The sequence below is a fragment of the Serinus canaria genome, chromosome 9 (assembly GCF_022539315.1).
Source record: "Serinus canaria isolate serCan28SL12 chromosome 9, serCan2020, whole genome shotgun sequence".
NCBI classification, from domain to species: Eukaryota; Metazoa; Chordata; class Aves; order Passeriformes; family Fringillidae; genus Serinus; species Serinus canaria.
In genome coordinates, this window is record NC_066323.1 from 21,674,692 (window position 1) to 21,691,851 (window position 17,160).

General features: G+C 43.6%; 1 protein-coding gene across 1 annotated transcript in view; it reads right to left on the reverse strand.

The window, feature by feature from the left end:
* HS6ST1 (heparan sulfate 6-O-sulfotransferase 1) overlaps positions 1-16,960 on the reverse strand; it is a 187,355-nt gene extending 170,395 nt beyond the window's left edge. The window contains exon 1 of the mRNA XM_050978076.1: positions 16,109-16,960. Coding sequence (XP_050834033.1) covers positions 16,109-16,626 — 518 coding nt within the window. The 5' untranslated portion in view covers positions 16,627-16,960. The remainder of the gene's footprint in view (positions 1-16,108) is intronic.
* Positions 16,961-17,160: the final 200 nt, after the last annotated feature.

Here is a 17,160-nt window from a genome sequence, read left to right on the forward strand (position 1 = left end):
AAGAAAGAAAAAAATTGAAAAATTGTAATTGCTCCTGTGTGGAAAGAAGAGTTAATGCACAGAGGATGGAGCAATTCCCCAAACAGCTCCTTCTTGAGACACCTCCCTTCTGCCAAGCAGAGAGAACTCTGATAAGCTAAAGGAGGAATCAAAACTACACAAATGCTGAGAAAGCTGAACTCCATATTTAAAGCCCAGATCCATGTTTATTTCTGGTATTAACACTGTCTCTTTCTGCCTTCAAACACGTGTGAGAAAACTGCTCCTGTGTCCTGGGCCAGCTTACAACTCACTGTCTCTATAAAAACTTCTTCAGAGCTGTACAGTGCCATAGAAATGAAAGGAAGAACAAGAACACCCAGTACCTGCCCAAGGTACTGAATGATGGCCACTGTGACTATCTCTCATTTTAAAGGCCAGGTTTCTCCTACATTGCATTTTGTAGCCTTTAAAACAACTTTTCTAACCTGAGTAAGAGGAACATTTTTGGTCCTTGTGTCCAGGGAGCCCTGGGATGTAAGTTTGGATGGTCCTTGAATCCCAGAGCTGCAGTGAGGTGATTCAGGGATGTCAGGATCACAGTTTGGACACTGAGAGCAAGGTCCAAATGTGCTTCAAGAGCAGTGACACCTCTGTCCCATTCTCCACCAGCACTCCTCTATTTCCAAAGAGCAGAGGAGCACTCTGGCATGCCACAGAGGCCACCTGGAGAAGGCAGAAACCATCAGTGGAAGTGTTGGAACATCACAAATGACCTGGCCACTTGCATAGCTCAGTTCCTCCATTTCATTCTATCTTAAGATAGAATCTTAAGCTTGAGCTATCTGATCTTGAGCTATCTTCTAGCTCAAGTAAGGCTTTAAAAGAAATAGGGGTCTGCCCTATTTATATGCCTGGTGCCATATGGACAGTCACATTTTAGAGAGAACATCTGCTACCCAAGAGCAGCTCTGAAAATACTGCCCAGGAGCATGTGAGCTTTTAGCACATTCAGCATTGATCCCGTGACCCTGGGGGTGACAGCTCCAGGTATCTCCTTACCTCACCTCAAAGCTCCTGGTCCCAGCTCCACCTCTAACCAGACAGAGCACTTTAAAAAACCATCTGCATGCTAATTCTCCTCCTGCCCCTCTTGTGATGCCATCAGCTGTGTGCAGAACACAGTGAAGAATGAATTGCTCAAAACTTGCCTGTAGCTTTTCCATCCAGCTTGGAGGTGTGATTTAAAAGCCAGGCTTAGAAGCATGTAAACTTTTTTACAGAGTTTAAACAACCAGGCCTTTGTTTCAATTTACATCATGAAGCAGAATGGAAAATAAGAAAGGATTCTGTGACATGCAGGATAGTCCCTAAATGACTTAGAACTAGGAAGGGGGAAGAAAAGCCAATTACCAGAATGAATCAGTATAACCAGCTCCTCCTCTGAGCTCCCTCACTGCTATAAACAGCTGCTTAACTATTTTGTGGAGCAAGAGGCCAGTATTCTCAATTAAGAATAAGGCTCTGAGTTCCTGCTCACACCCAGTAACTGGATGTTTGCAAGGAAGGACTGTTTGTGCTTTATCCTGTGGGAAGCTGTAAACGCCCAGTGCTTTCCTCCACATATTCTCCCCTCACTGACCCCACAGAGACCACTTCACATGAAAAAGAGTTGTTCTCAAGACAGGAATATTCCAGCAGTAATTCCTGAAGCATTTAAGAACTTTATAACTTGACACCTTTGGAATTTGCCAGCACTGCTTCCTATCTCTACTGTTTTGGGTGGTTTTTGCACATACTGCATTACAGAATAATTCAGCATGTTATGGTTCATACAGGTAGAGCATCCAGCTTTAATTTAATGCATCTATTTTAACTTGGTTTAGTTTAAACTTTCACAAACATCCCAACACAAGTGCAGATTCCCATGAAAAGGAGTGAAGGGCCACATGAATTCCTTGGTGTGCAAGTATTTCTACTTATTTCCATAAGAGAAAACTCCTCTCAGATCCTGTCTGCACTAGGCAAGAGTCTCTAAATCTCACCCACAACAGTAGAGCTGACAAATATAACTGTTCTTTTTGCTCTCATGAGCAGTTATTTCCAGATTTGGGATTGGCTGGGCTTCAATCCAGAAAACAGACTTTTCATGACAATCCCCAAATAACTTCAGAAATTCACAAGAATCAGGAAATATCCTAATTAGGAAAGGGGTCAATGCATCCTGCCTGAAGTATTTGGCAGACCAAGCATCCCACATCTCCAGAACATTCAGAGAATCCATCCTTCAATTTCTGTGAGGTTTCCAACTGAGTGATACCCTGACAAGCAGGGCTTCATCACAGCTAACCACAATCCATGCAGCAGGCAGGACAGACTGCTGATCATCCAGCACATTTTACAAATTGCAGCTGCACCCCTCCTACTGTGATTTATATTGTCATTACAGGCCAGCTACACCTCAAGTGTGAAGTCATCCCCCTCCAACAAGAAAATGCTCTCCCCAAGAAGGCATTCTGACTGAAAACCTTAAGGGGAAGTGATTTCCAAATGGAAGCAGTCATCCTGTGGACAGCCTGCAGGAAGATTTACTTCTGCATTTGTTTCCAGATGTTTAGAAATCTGATTTAGAAGATCCTAGTGTCTGACTGAAAATCTCAATTACCAAGTTACACAGTCCAATGCAAGCTCATTCCCTGAGGAGATCCCACAATTGCATCATGCTGTACAACACAGCTTGTGGCAAGGCACAACCCACTGCTCACATGGATGAGCACTCCACAAACTCATATTGTCACAGATTTGGTGTCCTGGCAGATGCCATGGTGAACAATCGAGTCTTTGCCTCTGTTTCTGCATTTCTAAAAATTACAAATAATATCTCATTCAGAATGGCACAGGGATTACCAGTTACACTGCAGAGGAATTGGAAGGAGCAGAGTGTGCTCACATTCCCATCCTGACAATACTGTCCTCAAGAACAACACCCCTTACACACCTTTGCCAGGTGATGGCTTTTCACCTGTGCTAAAGTAAGACTGGGATACAAACATTTCCCCATTTCTCATGCAGGCAACTGTCACAGACACATTTCATGAAAAATCCTTCCCTTAGGATTTTTTCTCCTGAGAAGCTGAGAGGCCTCAGAAATGAAATGTGAACAATGATTATGTGCTGCTGTGGAATGCAACAGGTGCATCTTTGATTGCTCTCATCTGGTTGTTTTTAATTAATGGCCAATCACAGTCCAGCTGTCTCAGACTCTCTGGTCAGTCACAAGATTTTATTATCATTCCATTCCTTTCTATTCCTTGCTAGCCTTCTGATGAAATCCTTTCTTCTATTCTTTTAGTATAGTTTTAATATATAATTTTCTTTTAATATAATATATATCATAAAATAATAAATCAGCCTTCTGAAACAGAGTCAAGATTCTCATCTCTTCCCTCATCCTGGGACCCCTGTGAACACCAGCACAGGCAACATATTTCAAAAGAGCTCCAAGGTGACCTCAGTTAACAGATAATAAAAAATAACTCTTGTTGAAGCCTTTCAGGTCAGATGGCAAGGAACAGTTTTCCCTGAGTATGAAAATCAGGCACAGTTCTCTGCTGCCTTTCAGGGATGATACCTGGGCTGTTCACAAACAAAGACTCACAGGTATGGCAAGAATCTTCTCTTGTGTAACAAATGTGTGTGCTGGTGGTGCTGCTTCCTTTGCTGGCTCAGTGACAGGGGAGATGCTCCCTGGGACACAAGGTGGGAGCAGTGCCTGGCTCCCCCAGACACCACAAGAGGAGCATCCCCTGCACTTGTGAGCACAAAACCTGTGCTGAAGGTGCCCAGCAGCCCTTCTCATGCAGGATCACCTCAGAGCTCAGCACCTGGGAGCTGGCTGTGCAAACAGTGTGCAGAACCCAGTCTTGGCACTGTCAAACAAACCTGAGACTTGCCTGGGCAAGCTGGGACAGCCAGCCAGGCCAAGAACAGTCTCTGCTCACTTCCCTGAAGAACAAATGAACCTGGGCAGGCATCCAGCTTCTGTAATGCCCAGCTTCCACAGGCCTGGCTGGGCCTTCTGCTGGGATGGAAATGGGATGGATGATTTCCTGTTTGCTTTCCAGACAGTGGAATCTTATTAAGCACAACTGTTTCCATCAGCCCATTTCGAACGTTCAGACAAAACAATTGCATTGCTCCTGCTGACAGCTCCTGTTACAGCACTGTGCAAACACTCCAGCCAACCAAGGGAATATTTCTTCCCAGGAGCTGCTGTTTTAGACAGGTTAACACCTAGATAGAACTGCTGTGGCTTAAGCATAGTGCAGAAAAAGCTGCAGAAATGTTTCTGAGAAAGGGATGTCCAGGGAAGATGCCCCCCCGCTACTGCTGAGCACACAGGAACCTGCTTCCCAAAAGTTCCAAACAAAATTCCTTCTCAAAGGAACGTGGCAAACTTCTATATCACAGCCACCACAAGTTCATCCATTTCCAGGCACTAATCCCGATTTTTGGTTGCATTTTCAGGGAAAGACACCTCTCTTTTTCATGCACTGCTGTTCAGAGCAGCTGCTGCAAGCAGCATGTCACAGCATGGCAAACCTTCAGAACAGCTGAAGGCAAATCCACGACCTCTTCAGTCATCTGGAGGCAGCTAACACTAAGGAAAAAAAGTTGGAAAGTTACACAGAACTTGCCAAATTATTCTTCTGAGGAGCTGTCTAAATCATAATAAAAAAAATACATTCTTTGCAGGTAGTAGCTAAAAAAACTAAATATGTTTTAGAAGCGAGGGAGGACAAATGTGTTTAAAATTCTCTAAGCTAGTTGTCTCACAAACTCTATTGATTCACAATAGACTTTTCAAGTATTTTTCTTGCATGCTGTAGTCCAATATTATTTCTTTAAAGAACTGCACACAGTTTTGGCAGCAAATCCCAAGGCAAAGAAATTAGGTGGAAAGAAAGGCAATAAATTGAAACTATGTCTTCACTAAGATCAAAGACTTTACAGTTATTTTAAAAAAAGCTTTACTGGTAACTAACAAACCATCTACATCCTGAAAATCCTAGTCCACACAAGTTATGTATAATTCCTCCTTATTCTCTTATGACCTCTTTTTTTGTTGTATGGCAAACCTCAGCTGCTCCTTTTACACCCAAAATTTAACTACAGCTCCTCCTGCCATTGAATAACCCCCTGAAAATCCCTTTTTGGTGGGAGTCACATTAGTCCTTGTACATGCAATTAAACCAGAGTTCAGACAATTGTGGCAGCTGTTTTTCAGTCCCTTCTTGGCACCCCCAAGGCACACACAGGAGATCACCTATAGCCAGCCCTGTGTTAACAGAAACAGCCAACAGCAGGGTCATATTTTAAATTCAAACTCATGTATCATTCAGTGATTTTTGTGTCACCATTTCAATATTTGGAGTGTCATTTTGTCTCAAAAACAGAAAATGAAGCTCATATAAACTGCTGGCACACTGTCTGCCTGGAGCCTGAGTGAATTCTGAAGAGTCAAGGCTGAAAACTGGGACCTGTGAAGTGGAACTGCTGCAAATAGCAATTGGCTACTCTGGAGTTTCTACAAGGTATGTGTTTGCTATGTATGACTGCCTCCATAAACAGGTGTCAGCTTCATCCACTTTAGTCAAAGTCATGAAAACAACCCTTTCTGAGAAGTTTTAGAAGGCAGCAGTATCTCACCAAAAATATTTAACTGTATTGACTGCATTAAATTTGACTGTTCAGACCAACAGCTGTTTCTGATGTTGGCACAGTTATATTTTGCATAGCAAAAACTTTCTGACCTATTACAAAAGGAGCTCTTCAAATATCAGAACAAAAAGAGCCCTGCCAGTAAAAATCTGGGAACTTATGAGAGTGAGAAGGGTTAGGCAGTAAGAGACCTCTAAAGGGAAAGAAACTTAATTTATCAAGCTGAGAAACATAGATTGAAGCAATCAAGGTACAAGATGATGGCAACTGAAAGAAAGTATTAGTTCAGGGAATGGGAAATAAAATTGCTCAGGTGTTATAAAGAAATAACACATTGCTCAGAAAAAGCCTATTTGCAAAGTACAGGAAAAAGTGCAGGATTAAATGCTGGGCCTAAATAATGGCTTTAGTAATGAAGGGCAATATTGAGTCATTAGCATTCAGTGTAATATTACATTTCAAAATCAAAGCCACTGGTAGCAGCAGCCAGAGACATGATATGTGTAAGACAATCTGGTTGTTAAAAATACAGGACCTCAGCACACTGCCTCTGGCCAGGTCTGAGGCTCCACTGGAGTCAGGGTATGCACACACACAGAAAGGTGGTGTCATTTTTAAATACAGCCAAAGAAACCAAAGAAAACTTCAGTGGGGAAAAAAAAATACTTCAGATGATTTATTTTGGATATGGTACAAATAATAACACCAGCCAGAGGAGCATAACCAATGAGAGAATCTTTCTCTCAGGTGCTCAGAACAAGAAGTTCCAGTTTTGCCCTCCTAGAGGAGATGCCAAGGCATTTCCTTACCTGAAAGGGCTCCTTTTGCATTTGTATATTGTTGCCCTGCTCTTTTAAAGTTTTTTTAAGCTTTTTGATGTTTACATTTTTGTAATGGAGATTTTTACGTTTTTTTAAATGTAAATAATGATTGTTTTGTCTTTCTTTTTGAAAGAGAATTGATGAACTGTTAGTTTACCTAGTGTAACTAGAGAAGTATTTAATTTTCTAATTCATAGTCACTTTGAAAATTCTATAAATATCAAAGTCCAAAAATAAATGTACCTTTTTTTACCTTAAACGTCTCAATGGGTATTGTTAATTTTGTGCCATATTGCATTTGTATATCTCTTTTCTGTGCAGTACACCAGGGATGAAGTATTCCCCTTAATGGGGGGTTTAATCTAAAAGACCCCTCCTGCACTCCCTTCAGCAGCCAGAATAAGTCTGTTCCATCCTCCTCCCTGCACAGCTACCCACTTCACATCTGTCTTTTCTCTTTCAAAGGCCTAAAACAAGGCAAGAGAAGAGAAAGAGGAGGAGAACAGAAGAAGGTAATCCTGTCTTTTGTGGTTAAGCCATGTTAACAGAAGGGATGCTTTACTGATAATGGTTATACTCAGCAATTCCTGTTCTGCTTGTACTTTTGTCTATCTCCAGCAGGAAAGCAAAACCTGTCAGGAAATTGGTGAGTCAGCATGCTGCTGCTGTTTGTCTTAGCTGTGAGGCATTGATTTTTATCCTGATGCTTTGATACAGGGTCACAGGTATCCCAACTAAAATCTTTACTGAGAGCAAGGGGGTCATGGCAGCAAGAGCTGTTAGTTTAAACAAAAAAAAGTCGATTCTGCTCTTACAGTATTTGCTTGGATGTTTAAATTTTCTAAGACAGCTGAGAGGAAAAAAATACAAGCCACACTTTTCTATTAAAAAAATAAAAGAATGACCAGTGCAATGCTTTTCACAAAATCTTCCAAAAGTCCCTGAATATTTCACTGTTATCAGATATCTTCTATGTGTGCACAATTAAACTAAGACTAACATGTAGAGTAACTCCAATATATGGAAGGAGCAGCACTTTTCAATCTTTAGCATTATCAGAAATCTAATATGTGTGCATAAATAAACTAGAACTAAGGCTGATATGTAGAGTAACTCCAATATATGGAAGGAGCAGCACTTTTCAATCTTTAGCACTTGTCCAGGAGCAAGGTCCTTTTCAATAAATCTGAAATTACTGCAAAGTCACCATGCATTTTCAAACTCTAAGTGATCCTATTTGGCAGAAAAACCTCAAATCATCTTGTTAGTACTTGAAGATTAACGTTAAGCAAAAGGAAATTTGGTCTGTTTTAAAAACAAAAATGCAAAGGCTGCTCAGGAAGCTCTGAGGTTTCCCCCTCATGTAGAACAGCTCCATAAAAGTGATCACAGTATTTCAGTCTGCAGTGAGGTGTAATCAAAGAATCTCTGCTTAATGGGATGGAGATTAGTTATGGAATAAAACACAGAGTCAGACCACAAAAAGTTAATTGCAAATAACTGTTTTCTTGTTTAAACTGGCAGGAAAATCTGAACTATTTCCTCTAGAAAAACATAGGTGGGATACAGTGTAAAATTCACCATTAAAAGGCTGGAAGGAAGGAAAAAACAGAGCCAAACACTAACAACCTAACAACAAGTGAAGAAACCAAAGTGACCCCAAGTGACTGGGCAGGAAAGTCTGAGATTTATGGCCAAAGCCAGCTTTAGGACAGACCCCTGAAGAGCCTTTAGGTTGAAATGAAGGCACAGACCTGAAGTCTGAAATTAATATAACACCAGATGCCATTTACTATAAAGTTTTGAGAGGCTTTGAGATACACAGGTGAAAGAATGCTATAATTAGAACTGCTAAGATATAATTAGTACTGCTAAAAAGTTCAGGTTACAGCCAAAGGTGGACAAGGGGACCTTCTTAACTCTTTCTGAACACAACACTGAAAAAGAGATGCCCCAGAATATCTCATATCCTTGGCCTTATTCAGCAGTTTGTAGGGATGAAACACATGCAGTGTTGGTTTTTTTAGTTTTTATAGAGATGGGGTAACTGAGAGGTGTTTTAAAAGATTTTATTCTCAGTCTCAATGAAGAGATGAAGAAGTATATATACTAAACTATATATATATTATACTATGTCTAAACTATAAAAAAACCTTATTTCTTGGTTACAATTATTTATGTTTTTCAGTTTATTAGCTTTTGCTACACAGTACTACTGTGACTTTACAAATCCATTTCTCACCATCCAGAATCTTATCTTGTACTTCTGTAGCACTAAGCACAGAAATGACACAGACCATTCCATTTAATAAATGCAGAAATTTAACTAAATGTAGGAATTTAACTAAACCCTATTATGCTTTTCATCTGGACCTTTGCTGAAAACCCCTTTCCCAGCCCCAAGAGATGCCAGGCTCCAGCAGACATGCACAGGGAAATAGCTCCTCCTTTGGCAGCAGCACAGGGGATGTGTGCAGCATCCTGCTCACATCTCAGACCTGACTGCTTCAGCACAGGGGTGCTGCAGGCTCTTTGTGACAATCCTCTCCAAAGGACTCTTCAGAGACATTCTCAGGGCTGCATTTCCTGCAGAGTGCTCTGCTACGGAAACAGAAGGGGGAACAGAACTACATCAAACAGTGATTACAGAAGCTGTGTGGCCTCAAGTGGGTATGTTTCCTCACCACTCTATTTCAATTCCTTTACAACAAGCAGAGGGTGGGGTTTTTTTTGCTTGTTTGTTTGCTTTTAAGGTCTGCCATCACTGGTGAAACAAGCAAATTTCTAATGGGCTACTTAGCTCCGTGTTCTTCCTGCAGTTCTTTCTTTATTCTCCAAGCCCAGTAACATCTCAGTTTATGAAGGTCTTTGCTTCTCATGTAGAAGTATCAATCCCTTCTGTCCACATCAAGTGAAATTCCATCCAAAAATCTTGACTTGGTAGCTATCACTATTGTGAATATTAGGAATTAAAGACCATGCTTCATCTTTGCCTGACAAAGCACAATTTCAGTCAATAACAGAAAATTCCTTTCTGTTCTAGCACTTTGTGGAAATAAAAGAATAAACAAACCTTTGTGGAGTTAGACTGTGTCACTCTGGCTTTCTAAAGCAAGCACAAAATATTACCTATTTAAAGTGCTACTACCACAAATTTGGTAAAATTGTTTCCAAATAATTGTAAGTTAAAAATAAAAGAGACATAAACCCAGGGATTTTGGTTCTCTGAGTGGCTGAAGGCAATTGTCCACACTGCTCTCCCAGTTCCCAATATTTACAAAAGCCATAATCTGTAAAAGACAACAGGATGTAGAGCAGGGAGACTCTGAATGGATGTCAGAGGTTTGATAAGACAGGTATTTCTAAGCAAATTTAAAATCAGGTGTGTTCTCTCATTACTCTTTGCTTCCAGGTCAAAGTCACTAGAAGAGCACAGCCACAACCCCTCTTGATTAGCTTTATCTTGATTTTTCTGGAGCTCTGCTGTTCCTTGTTGGGAGTAACATCTGGGGTAGGAACATCCTGGCAAGGAGTCACCAAGGACTCTGGAGCCAGCCAGAAGTGTGGGCACTGTGCACAAACATGACTCAGGTAAGGCACATCAACCTCACCTCTGAAATGAACTCATGAGGAAGTTTTCTTAACTAACTCCAGCCCTGCATATCCTGAATTACTTTCCAGTAAACAGGTCCCAGCTGAGACTGCTCCAGTTTCTACTACAGGCAGCCAAAAGCTTCTGCTTGACTGCTGGACAAGCCCATGAGGACTAACCCCACAAATCCAGGAGGGAAGGGGCCACCAGAGGAGGATGAGGCAGCATTGCAATCATCTCCAGCTGTAACTTCATCCTCTCCAGCAGTGCTTTCTCCAGGGGTAACATGACCTCGTCCAGCTCACATTCTCCTACCCAACCCCAGCCTCCTGCAGGAAAAGTCCTCTCCACACCTCTCCACAATCCCCTCCCCAGTCACACCAGGTAATTCTGCAGCTGTTCCATCAAGCAACATCAAATTTTTCATGCTGTTTTTCACCTAAAGCCTCTTCAGCACTAATGAAATCCAAATTCCTTCCATCACAGATTTCTTCCTGTGAAGCACAAAGCTGACATGGTGGCATTGCTGGAGATCAGACTGGGGTTTTATTCCTTGGTGAGTGTTCTCCATCTCACTCTGCAAAACCAGGAGCCTTCAGCAGAGCCCTGAAAACTGGGCTTGGCATTGCTGTGGCCAAGAAGGGTCACACAAAATGTTACAAAGTCTAATAGCTAAGTAATTCACCCCAAAAATGCCTGCACTAGCATGGTGGAACCCATGTGCATCTACAGAGGACCAGTCCTAAATTACTCTCCTTATAATGGGAGTATCTAGCAAACCATCCAGTTCAGTTATTAATAAAATTCAAGCCAGCTCTTCTAAAATAATTATTTCAAAATTGTTAAAAAAAAAAAAGGCATAAACAAATGATAAAAATGAGAAAAACAACAGGAAAAAAAAAAAAAAAAGGAAGAGGTGATTATCCAAGGGTTTACTCCAAATTCTGTAAACTTTTATTTGGAGAGCAGGAAATGATAACCAGAAAAAGGCAAAATCTGATGTCCAGACAAAGAGTGTTTGCAAACTTCTAAGCAAGAAAAAACAAAATTACTATGTCATGATGCAACTTTTGTTTAAAGATTAATGAAAAACAGCCAAATGTCTCAGTTTGAAAAAATCAGGTCAGTACAAATGCACACACATCCTTTTGCTTTGTCAACAACAGCAACAAAAACCCAGTAAGAGTAATTAAACCTGGCATAATGAAGCTTAGATCAAGCTTAAATAAATACCTCACACCTAAGGCAGCTGTTTGAAGAGTTCTAATTTGTTGGTAACTGAGTCAAATTTAAAGATTTTCACTACAAAACTACCTGGCCCTTTAGAATTGTTTGGCTGTGAAAGACCAGCCTGGCTTTGTGAGTGAGCACAACCAGGTGCAAAAAGTTTTCCTATCAGTCTAGTAGAATTTATTTGAGAGATGAACCAAGCTACTGAAAATAGCTTTATATTGATATTTCTCCACTGGTCTTTATGCTAAACAAATCTGAGTTGAACTGGTGAGTGGAGAAAAATGCCCCTTGCTCCCTGCAGACAGGTATTACTCAGCCCCCAACACACACAGATCCTAAAAGAATGACAAGCCCAAGCTTTTAAAAAGTGCTAATATTATAAAAATGATTTGGTGAGGCTTTCCACTCTCAAACAGTTGGTTTCTTGACAGGGTGTTTCTGCAGCTCACAAGCACACATATAATAAAAACCTCATCAAGAACAGATCCCTGCACTGGGACAGATATGTAGTTGGAAGCTGTGAAAGTTCACACTTCAGAAAAATCAAACTAACAAACAAACTGCTGAGCCCTGTTAATTGTTTCTTTAAAAAAAAGCCAACCCAAAACATAAGCTGTAAATAGCTAATCAGAGACTGATCTGCATAACAGCAGGTTTTACTGACCTGCCATGGATTTCTTACATAAAAGTCTGTGGATTGCAATTTTTTTTTTCTTCCTACACGTGTGAAACATTGAGAAAAAATACTGAAACCAGAAGCATGCATACACTTTAGTTATTTTTGTCCACAGATGAACTCAGAAACCAAACTCCTATGACAGACTAGCACAGAAACCAATACAAAAAGCCAAGGCTAAGCTCATGTCTTGAGGCAGCTCATTAAAAAAATAATGAATTTAAAAATGAGCTGGGGGAGCACAGAGCCAGCCATGCCCAAGCAACACTCCACCAGCTCCATGGGTCCTCCCCAGCAACAGGGAGCTCCCAGAAATGCAGTTTTAAAGGAGCTGTGTGCCTTGAATCCTTTCCATGAGAATAATGCAGCTCCAGGAGAATGCCAGCTCTGATGCTCTTGTTCTCACCAGGCAGCAGAAACCAGCAGGACAGCAACAAAGCCTGGGATGGCTGGGGTTTGTTCAGGGGGTTTTTTGGGGAATAGGAAGGAAGGGAAACACACAGAATTCTTTTGGTGTAATATATTGGTTTTATTGCTTCTGCAGCACATTGGAGTCGAGTTCACTGATGAAGTGTTCTCCAAGTCCAAGTTCAGAACACCCAGGGCTGGGCTCCTGTGCTGGGAGCAAACAAGGCACTAGTGGGTCACTTCACAGATTTTTTTAATTCTAGAGGTCAAATTAAAGAAATGAGACTTTGGCTTTTTTTTTTTTTTTTTCCCCAGAATCAACTGAAGAGATTTGATCTCTGAGGTTTTCAGTGAAACAAACAGGAGGGAGCAGCTCACAGATTCTGCTTGCAGAAATATCAGCACAGTGACTCAAGGCACGCATCCTAATCTTGCTTCTTTTTAAAAAGAGCCTTTTGCAACTGTTATTTCTGCCCAACAGCAAAAGGAATAACTAGGCCTCCATTCCCCAAATCTTGGAATTTGCCCTCCACTAAAGCCACGAAGAGAACTGCAGCTAAGTGACTTAACTGATAAGCACAGCCAACTTCAGAGTTCCTTGGAGTCCCAAGTTTTACAACCCTCAAACAAATCAATCTTTCTTTCACTGGCTGTGTATAAAACATAACATTTGCTTCAACAAGTCCAGAAGCCTTTTGAATACAAACCAGGCAAGTCACCAGGAGGGGGTGGGAAGGGGGTGAGAAGCAGCACTTTTTTGGAGTGCTGACCCATTAGAGCTAACACACCCATCCCTGACACTGCATCAATGCAGAAAAAAGAAAGAAAGAAAGAGAGGAAAAAATGCAGCAATCCAGGGCTCCTAATCATGAAGTGAGACACAGAACAACTGAACAATGAAGAAAGTTGAATTGCATTGCAAATTTATGTTCCATGCCCAGGTTATGGAATGTAGTGCAGGAGGGCACTGGGCAGCCACAGAACTGCATTCCTTACAGAGGGAACAGCTTGAGCCTCATGATTTGTGCATGTGGGCAATACTGAGTGACCTTCATGCCTCCCAGCATTCACTAGAAGGCAGATTTATTTGTAATCACAAGTCAGCTGTTTTGTTTCGGGGGACAAACATATATTTGGAAGAGCAAAGGTTTAAACTCTGTATTAAGCAACAAATGCAGCAGCCAATACATTAGATTTAAAAGCTGAATTTGAAGACTACACTCCAAAATCCAGATTGGATAACATTAGAATCTGAGAGAATGGTTGTTTGCTGCTCCTTTTTCTGTTTCCTTTGAGAGAGACATGTTCATAGTTCAGTTCCATTAGAAAACAGGAGCCTCTCTAGCATGTACCTTTCCTAAAAAGATGTCCCATTTCAACATAAGAGATCCAACACTAACAATGGACAAATAAAGTGATATTGTTCTTACTGTAGTGGACATAACACAACACTATCTGATTTTAATGAAGAAAAACCATCAAATTTTTATTTTAAACAAGCACTGCCTGTCTCTTATTTGTAATTTTCTTAGGGATGAAATAAACCACATTTTGGACAAGGTGCCAGCAGATCCTAGGACAGTATAATTAAAATAGCCACCAGCTGGCTGCACTAAACCATCCCCAGGATACAAGGATGATCAGGAAATTTTGTTTTGTTTAACAGACCAAGGTGATAAACCACAGATTATCTCAAGCTTCCACATCACAGTCCTTGAGCTCCTGCAAAAGAAGTTCTAACTCAGATTTAAAGGAAGTCAAGAAACAACACTGGGCACAACTATTTCTTGATATGCAGAGTACATGAGGGAATGGCACAGGATTAATGATTTTTCCTGCACATCCAAAATTCAAGACAATTAAGAAGCATACAGTTCCTGATGTCCCAAAGCAAATGGCAAGGAAAATCTTATTTACAAGCATGTGAGATAAAGCTGCAGACTTTTGATTCTCAACTTCTTACAAGTTGCTGTAAGGAATTCAATTGCAACCTCACAACCTGATGTGCCCCTTTCTCAAGTACCTGTACAAAAAACCCAGCTGCTGAATAGAAGAAAGCTGAATACTGAACACGTAACAGATTTTCATACAAAACTGCCAAGGGAAGCACACAAGGCTCTGAGACAATTCATAAACCCACACAGGTCTTTATATAAGGTTAATGGTTTGTTAGCCAAGTGCCAAGGTTCACTAAACGGGTAATTTTTGTTTCTTTTTTTAAAATCAGGCTTGAACTTTGCACATTTTTCCTAACCACACTTCACAAAAATCTCAGCAGCAACCTCGATGGGCAGAGGGTATTTTACTCCGAGGTGTTCTCAAACACTTTATTAATAAGAGAGCACAGGAGAGCCTCAACCCTTCAGTTCTATACTTCAGTTTGCAGGGTCAGGCAGCACGACAGCAGTCTGAGCATACTTGGATGACTAACACAGAAACGGGCTGAAAACAGCAGCAATCATGACAGAGACAATAAAGAAGCCCAGCAATTGCACCCAGCTCCAAGGAAAGAAATATCATTAAGAATTGCTTTTTAAAAACGCAGGGAAAACACAGATATGATGCCTAAACGTGCTTACTTAAAGGCCACTTTTCATTAAAGGGATTATGTATGATATTAACACACCTATAAATAAAGTATATGGCATAAGCAAATATTAGCATAAGATCTTGAATGAAACTTTAAGGCAAACAGATTACAAAGTGCTGTAATAGAATGAGTAATACGTCAAAGGAACGTGCATAGTTCCTAAAATAGTGATAATTTTAAAAACTGTCTGGTGAAATGAAAGGCAGCAGTATGCTGAGCTAAAATAACACAATCTTTTGGATATCTCAATATACACCAGTGTCTTTACTACAGTGCTTCAAGCAGAAAATTCCTCTTATAAGCTTATAATTCATGAAGAGACCAAGGCAGAGGAATGATGGGCTCACAGGGCAGAAATAGACCGGGTGTTCCACACGGATGCACCGAGGGTGCTTTAGGATGGCTCTCGCTCCCTCCTGGGGCACACAGCAAGGACACTCAAGGAACAAGTACAGGCTAGGTGCTTCCCCCAACTCAGGTCTCCCGTGGAGATCAACAGCAAGGAACATAAAAAGGGGGTTTAAGGAGTGTTTTCTGCAATGTGCAAAAAGCTGTGTGGAGCCGGGGGGCAGTAAAGCGAGGAGAGAAGCATGAGCACTGCTGGGCTCGTGTGCCTCTCCTCGGCTGCACGGGAGAGCAGTTTCAGCCGGAGGAAAAGGGTCGGGGCAAAGCTGGTTACAGAGACAAGCTTGAGACTAAGGGTGGGGTACAAACGGCTGTTAAAAGGTGGCAAGCCATGTCTGAGGTAAAGGCTAAACGCTTAAAAGAGAGAGTAACCAGCACAAAGATGCTCTCGGCAAAGGGGAGGCTGCTGGAGCAGACCATGGGCTCCAGGGCGCAGCGTGCGAGGTGCGTGGGAGGCAAAGAGCAGGAAATTTGCAGGGGGAAGGAGCAGGGCACAGCCTGGAGGACGGGAGGGGAGGACAGGTGAAGCAGCCGAAGGAAGGCTCGGGGCAGGTCGAGGCACAGCACGCCGGCAGCGCAGGGCAGGGGGCTCGGCAGGGGCAGGGCCGGGCGGCTGAGGCGGCTGAGGCGGCCGGAGCGGGGCCAGCGCGGCGGGCAGGGCTCGGCCCAGGGCCGGTGCCTACCTGGGCGTCTTGGCTGCGGCGCTCTCCCGGCGGTCCAGCACCCCGGGCACACAATTGGTGAGCTCGGTCCAGTCGGCGTGCAGCCCGCAGCTCCAGCCCGTGGAGAAGCGAGAGAAGAGCCAGGTCTCCCTGCGGTTGGGCCGGTAGCAGGTGCACTTCTTCTGCCCGGGCCGGCAGTCGCACGGCACCTCCAGCCGCACGTTCTGCACCAGGTGGCGGCCGAAGGTGGTGCCGCCGGTCTTCTGGATGTGCAGAAAGACGATCACGTCCTCGCCCTTCATGTCGAACGCGAGCTCCCGCTCCAGCTCCCGCACGGGGAAGTAATACTTCTTCACGTAGTGCGGGTCCGGCGTGGGAAAGAGGTCCAGCTCCTCCGAGTAGGAGCGGCCGCTGGGGGAACCCAGGCTCAGCCCCGGCCCCACGTACTGGTACAGGATAAGCATGAAGCACACCGAGACGGCCACGATCAGCAAGAACTTGCTGGTCCTCTCAACCATGGTCCTTCCCGCACGCTTCATGTGTCACCATCTCCCGGGGCTGCCGGCGCTGGGCAGACTGCGGCGCTGCCGGGGGGTGGGCGGCGGAGCTTCGGTGTCTGTGCCAGCCGCCTCCCCCCGCTGCTGCCCGGAGCAGAGCCTTCCCCGGGGGCGGCGGGGCCGCTCCCTGGGTCGCCTCGGCTCGCCGCCGTCCCCGCCCGCCCCGCCGCGGGCAGCGCCGGGAGCGGGGCAGGGGCAGCCCGCAGCCAGCCGCTCCGGAGGCGCCGCGGCACAGCGGCAAACTTGCCAGAGAGCGAGAGAGAGCGAGAGAGGGGCAGGAGGGGGGCGGAGAGGCACCGAAAGGCAAGAACCAGCCTCCTCCCGCCCTCCCTTCCCCGCGCTTCAGGAAGCCACCCCCATTCCGGCGCTGCCTCCGCCGTGCCCCAGCCCCCGCGGCACCGGCGCGGCTGTGCCCGCCCCCGCCGCCGGCTGCGCCCGGGCTCCGCTGCTCTCAGCACGGCTCGGCTCGGCTCAGCTCGGCTGGGCCGGCAGCGAGCGCTTCCTGGCCGCGCCGCC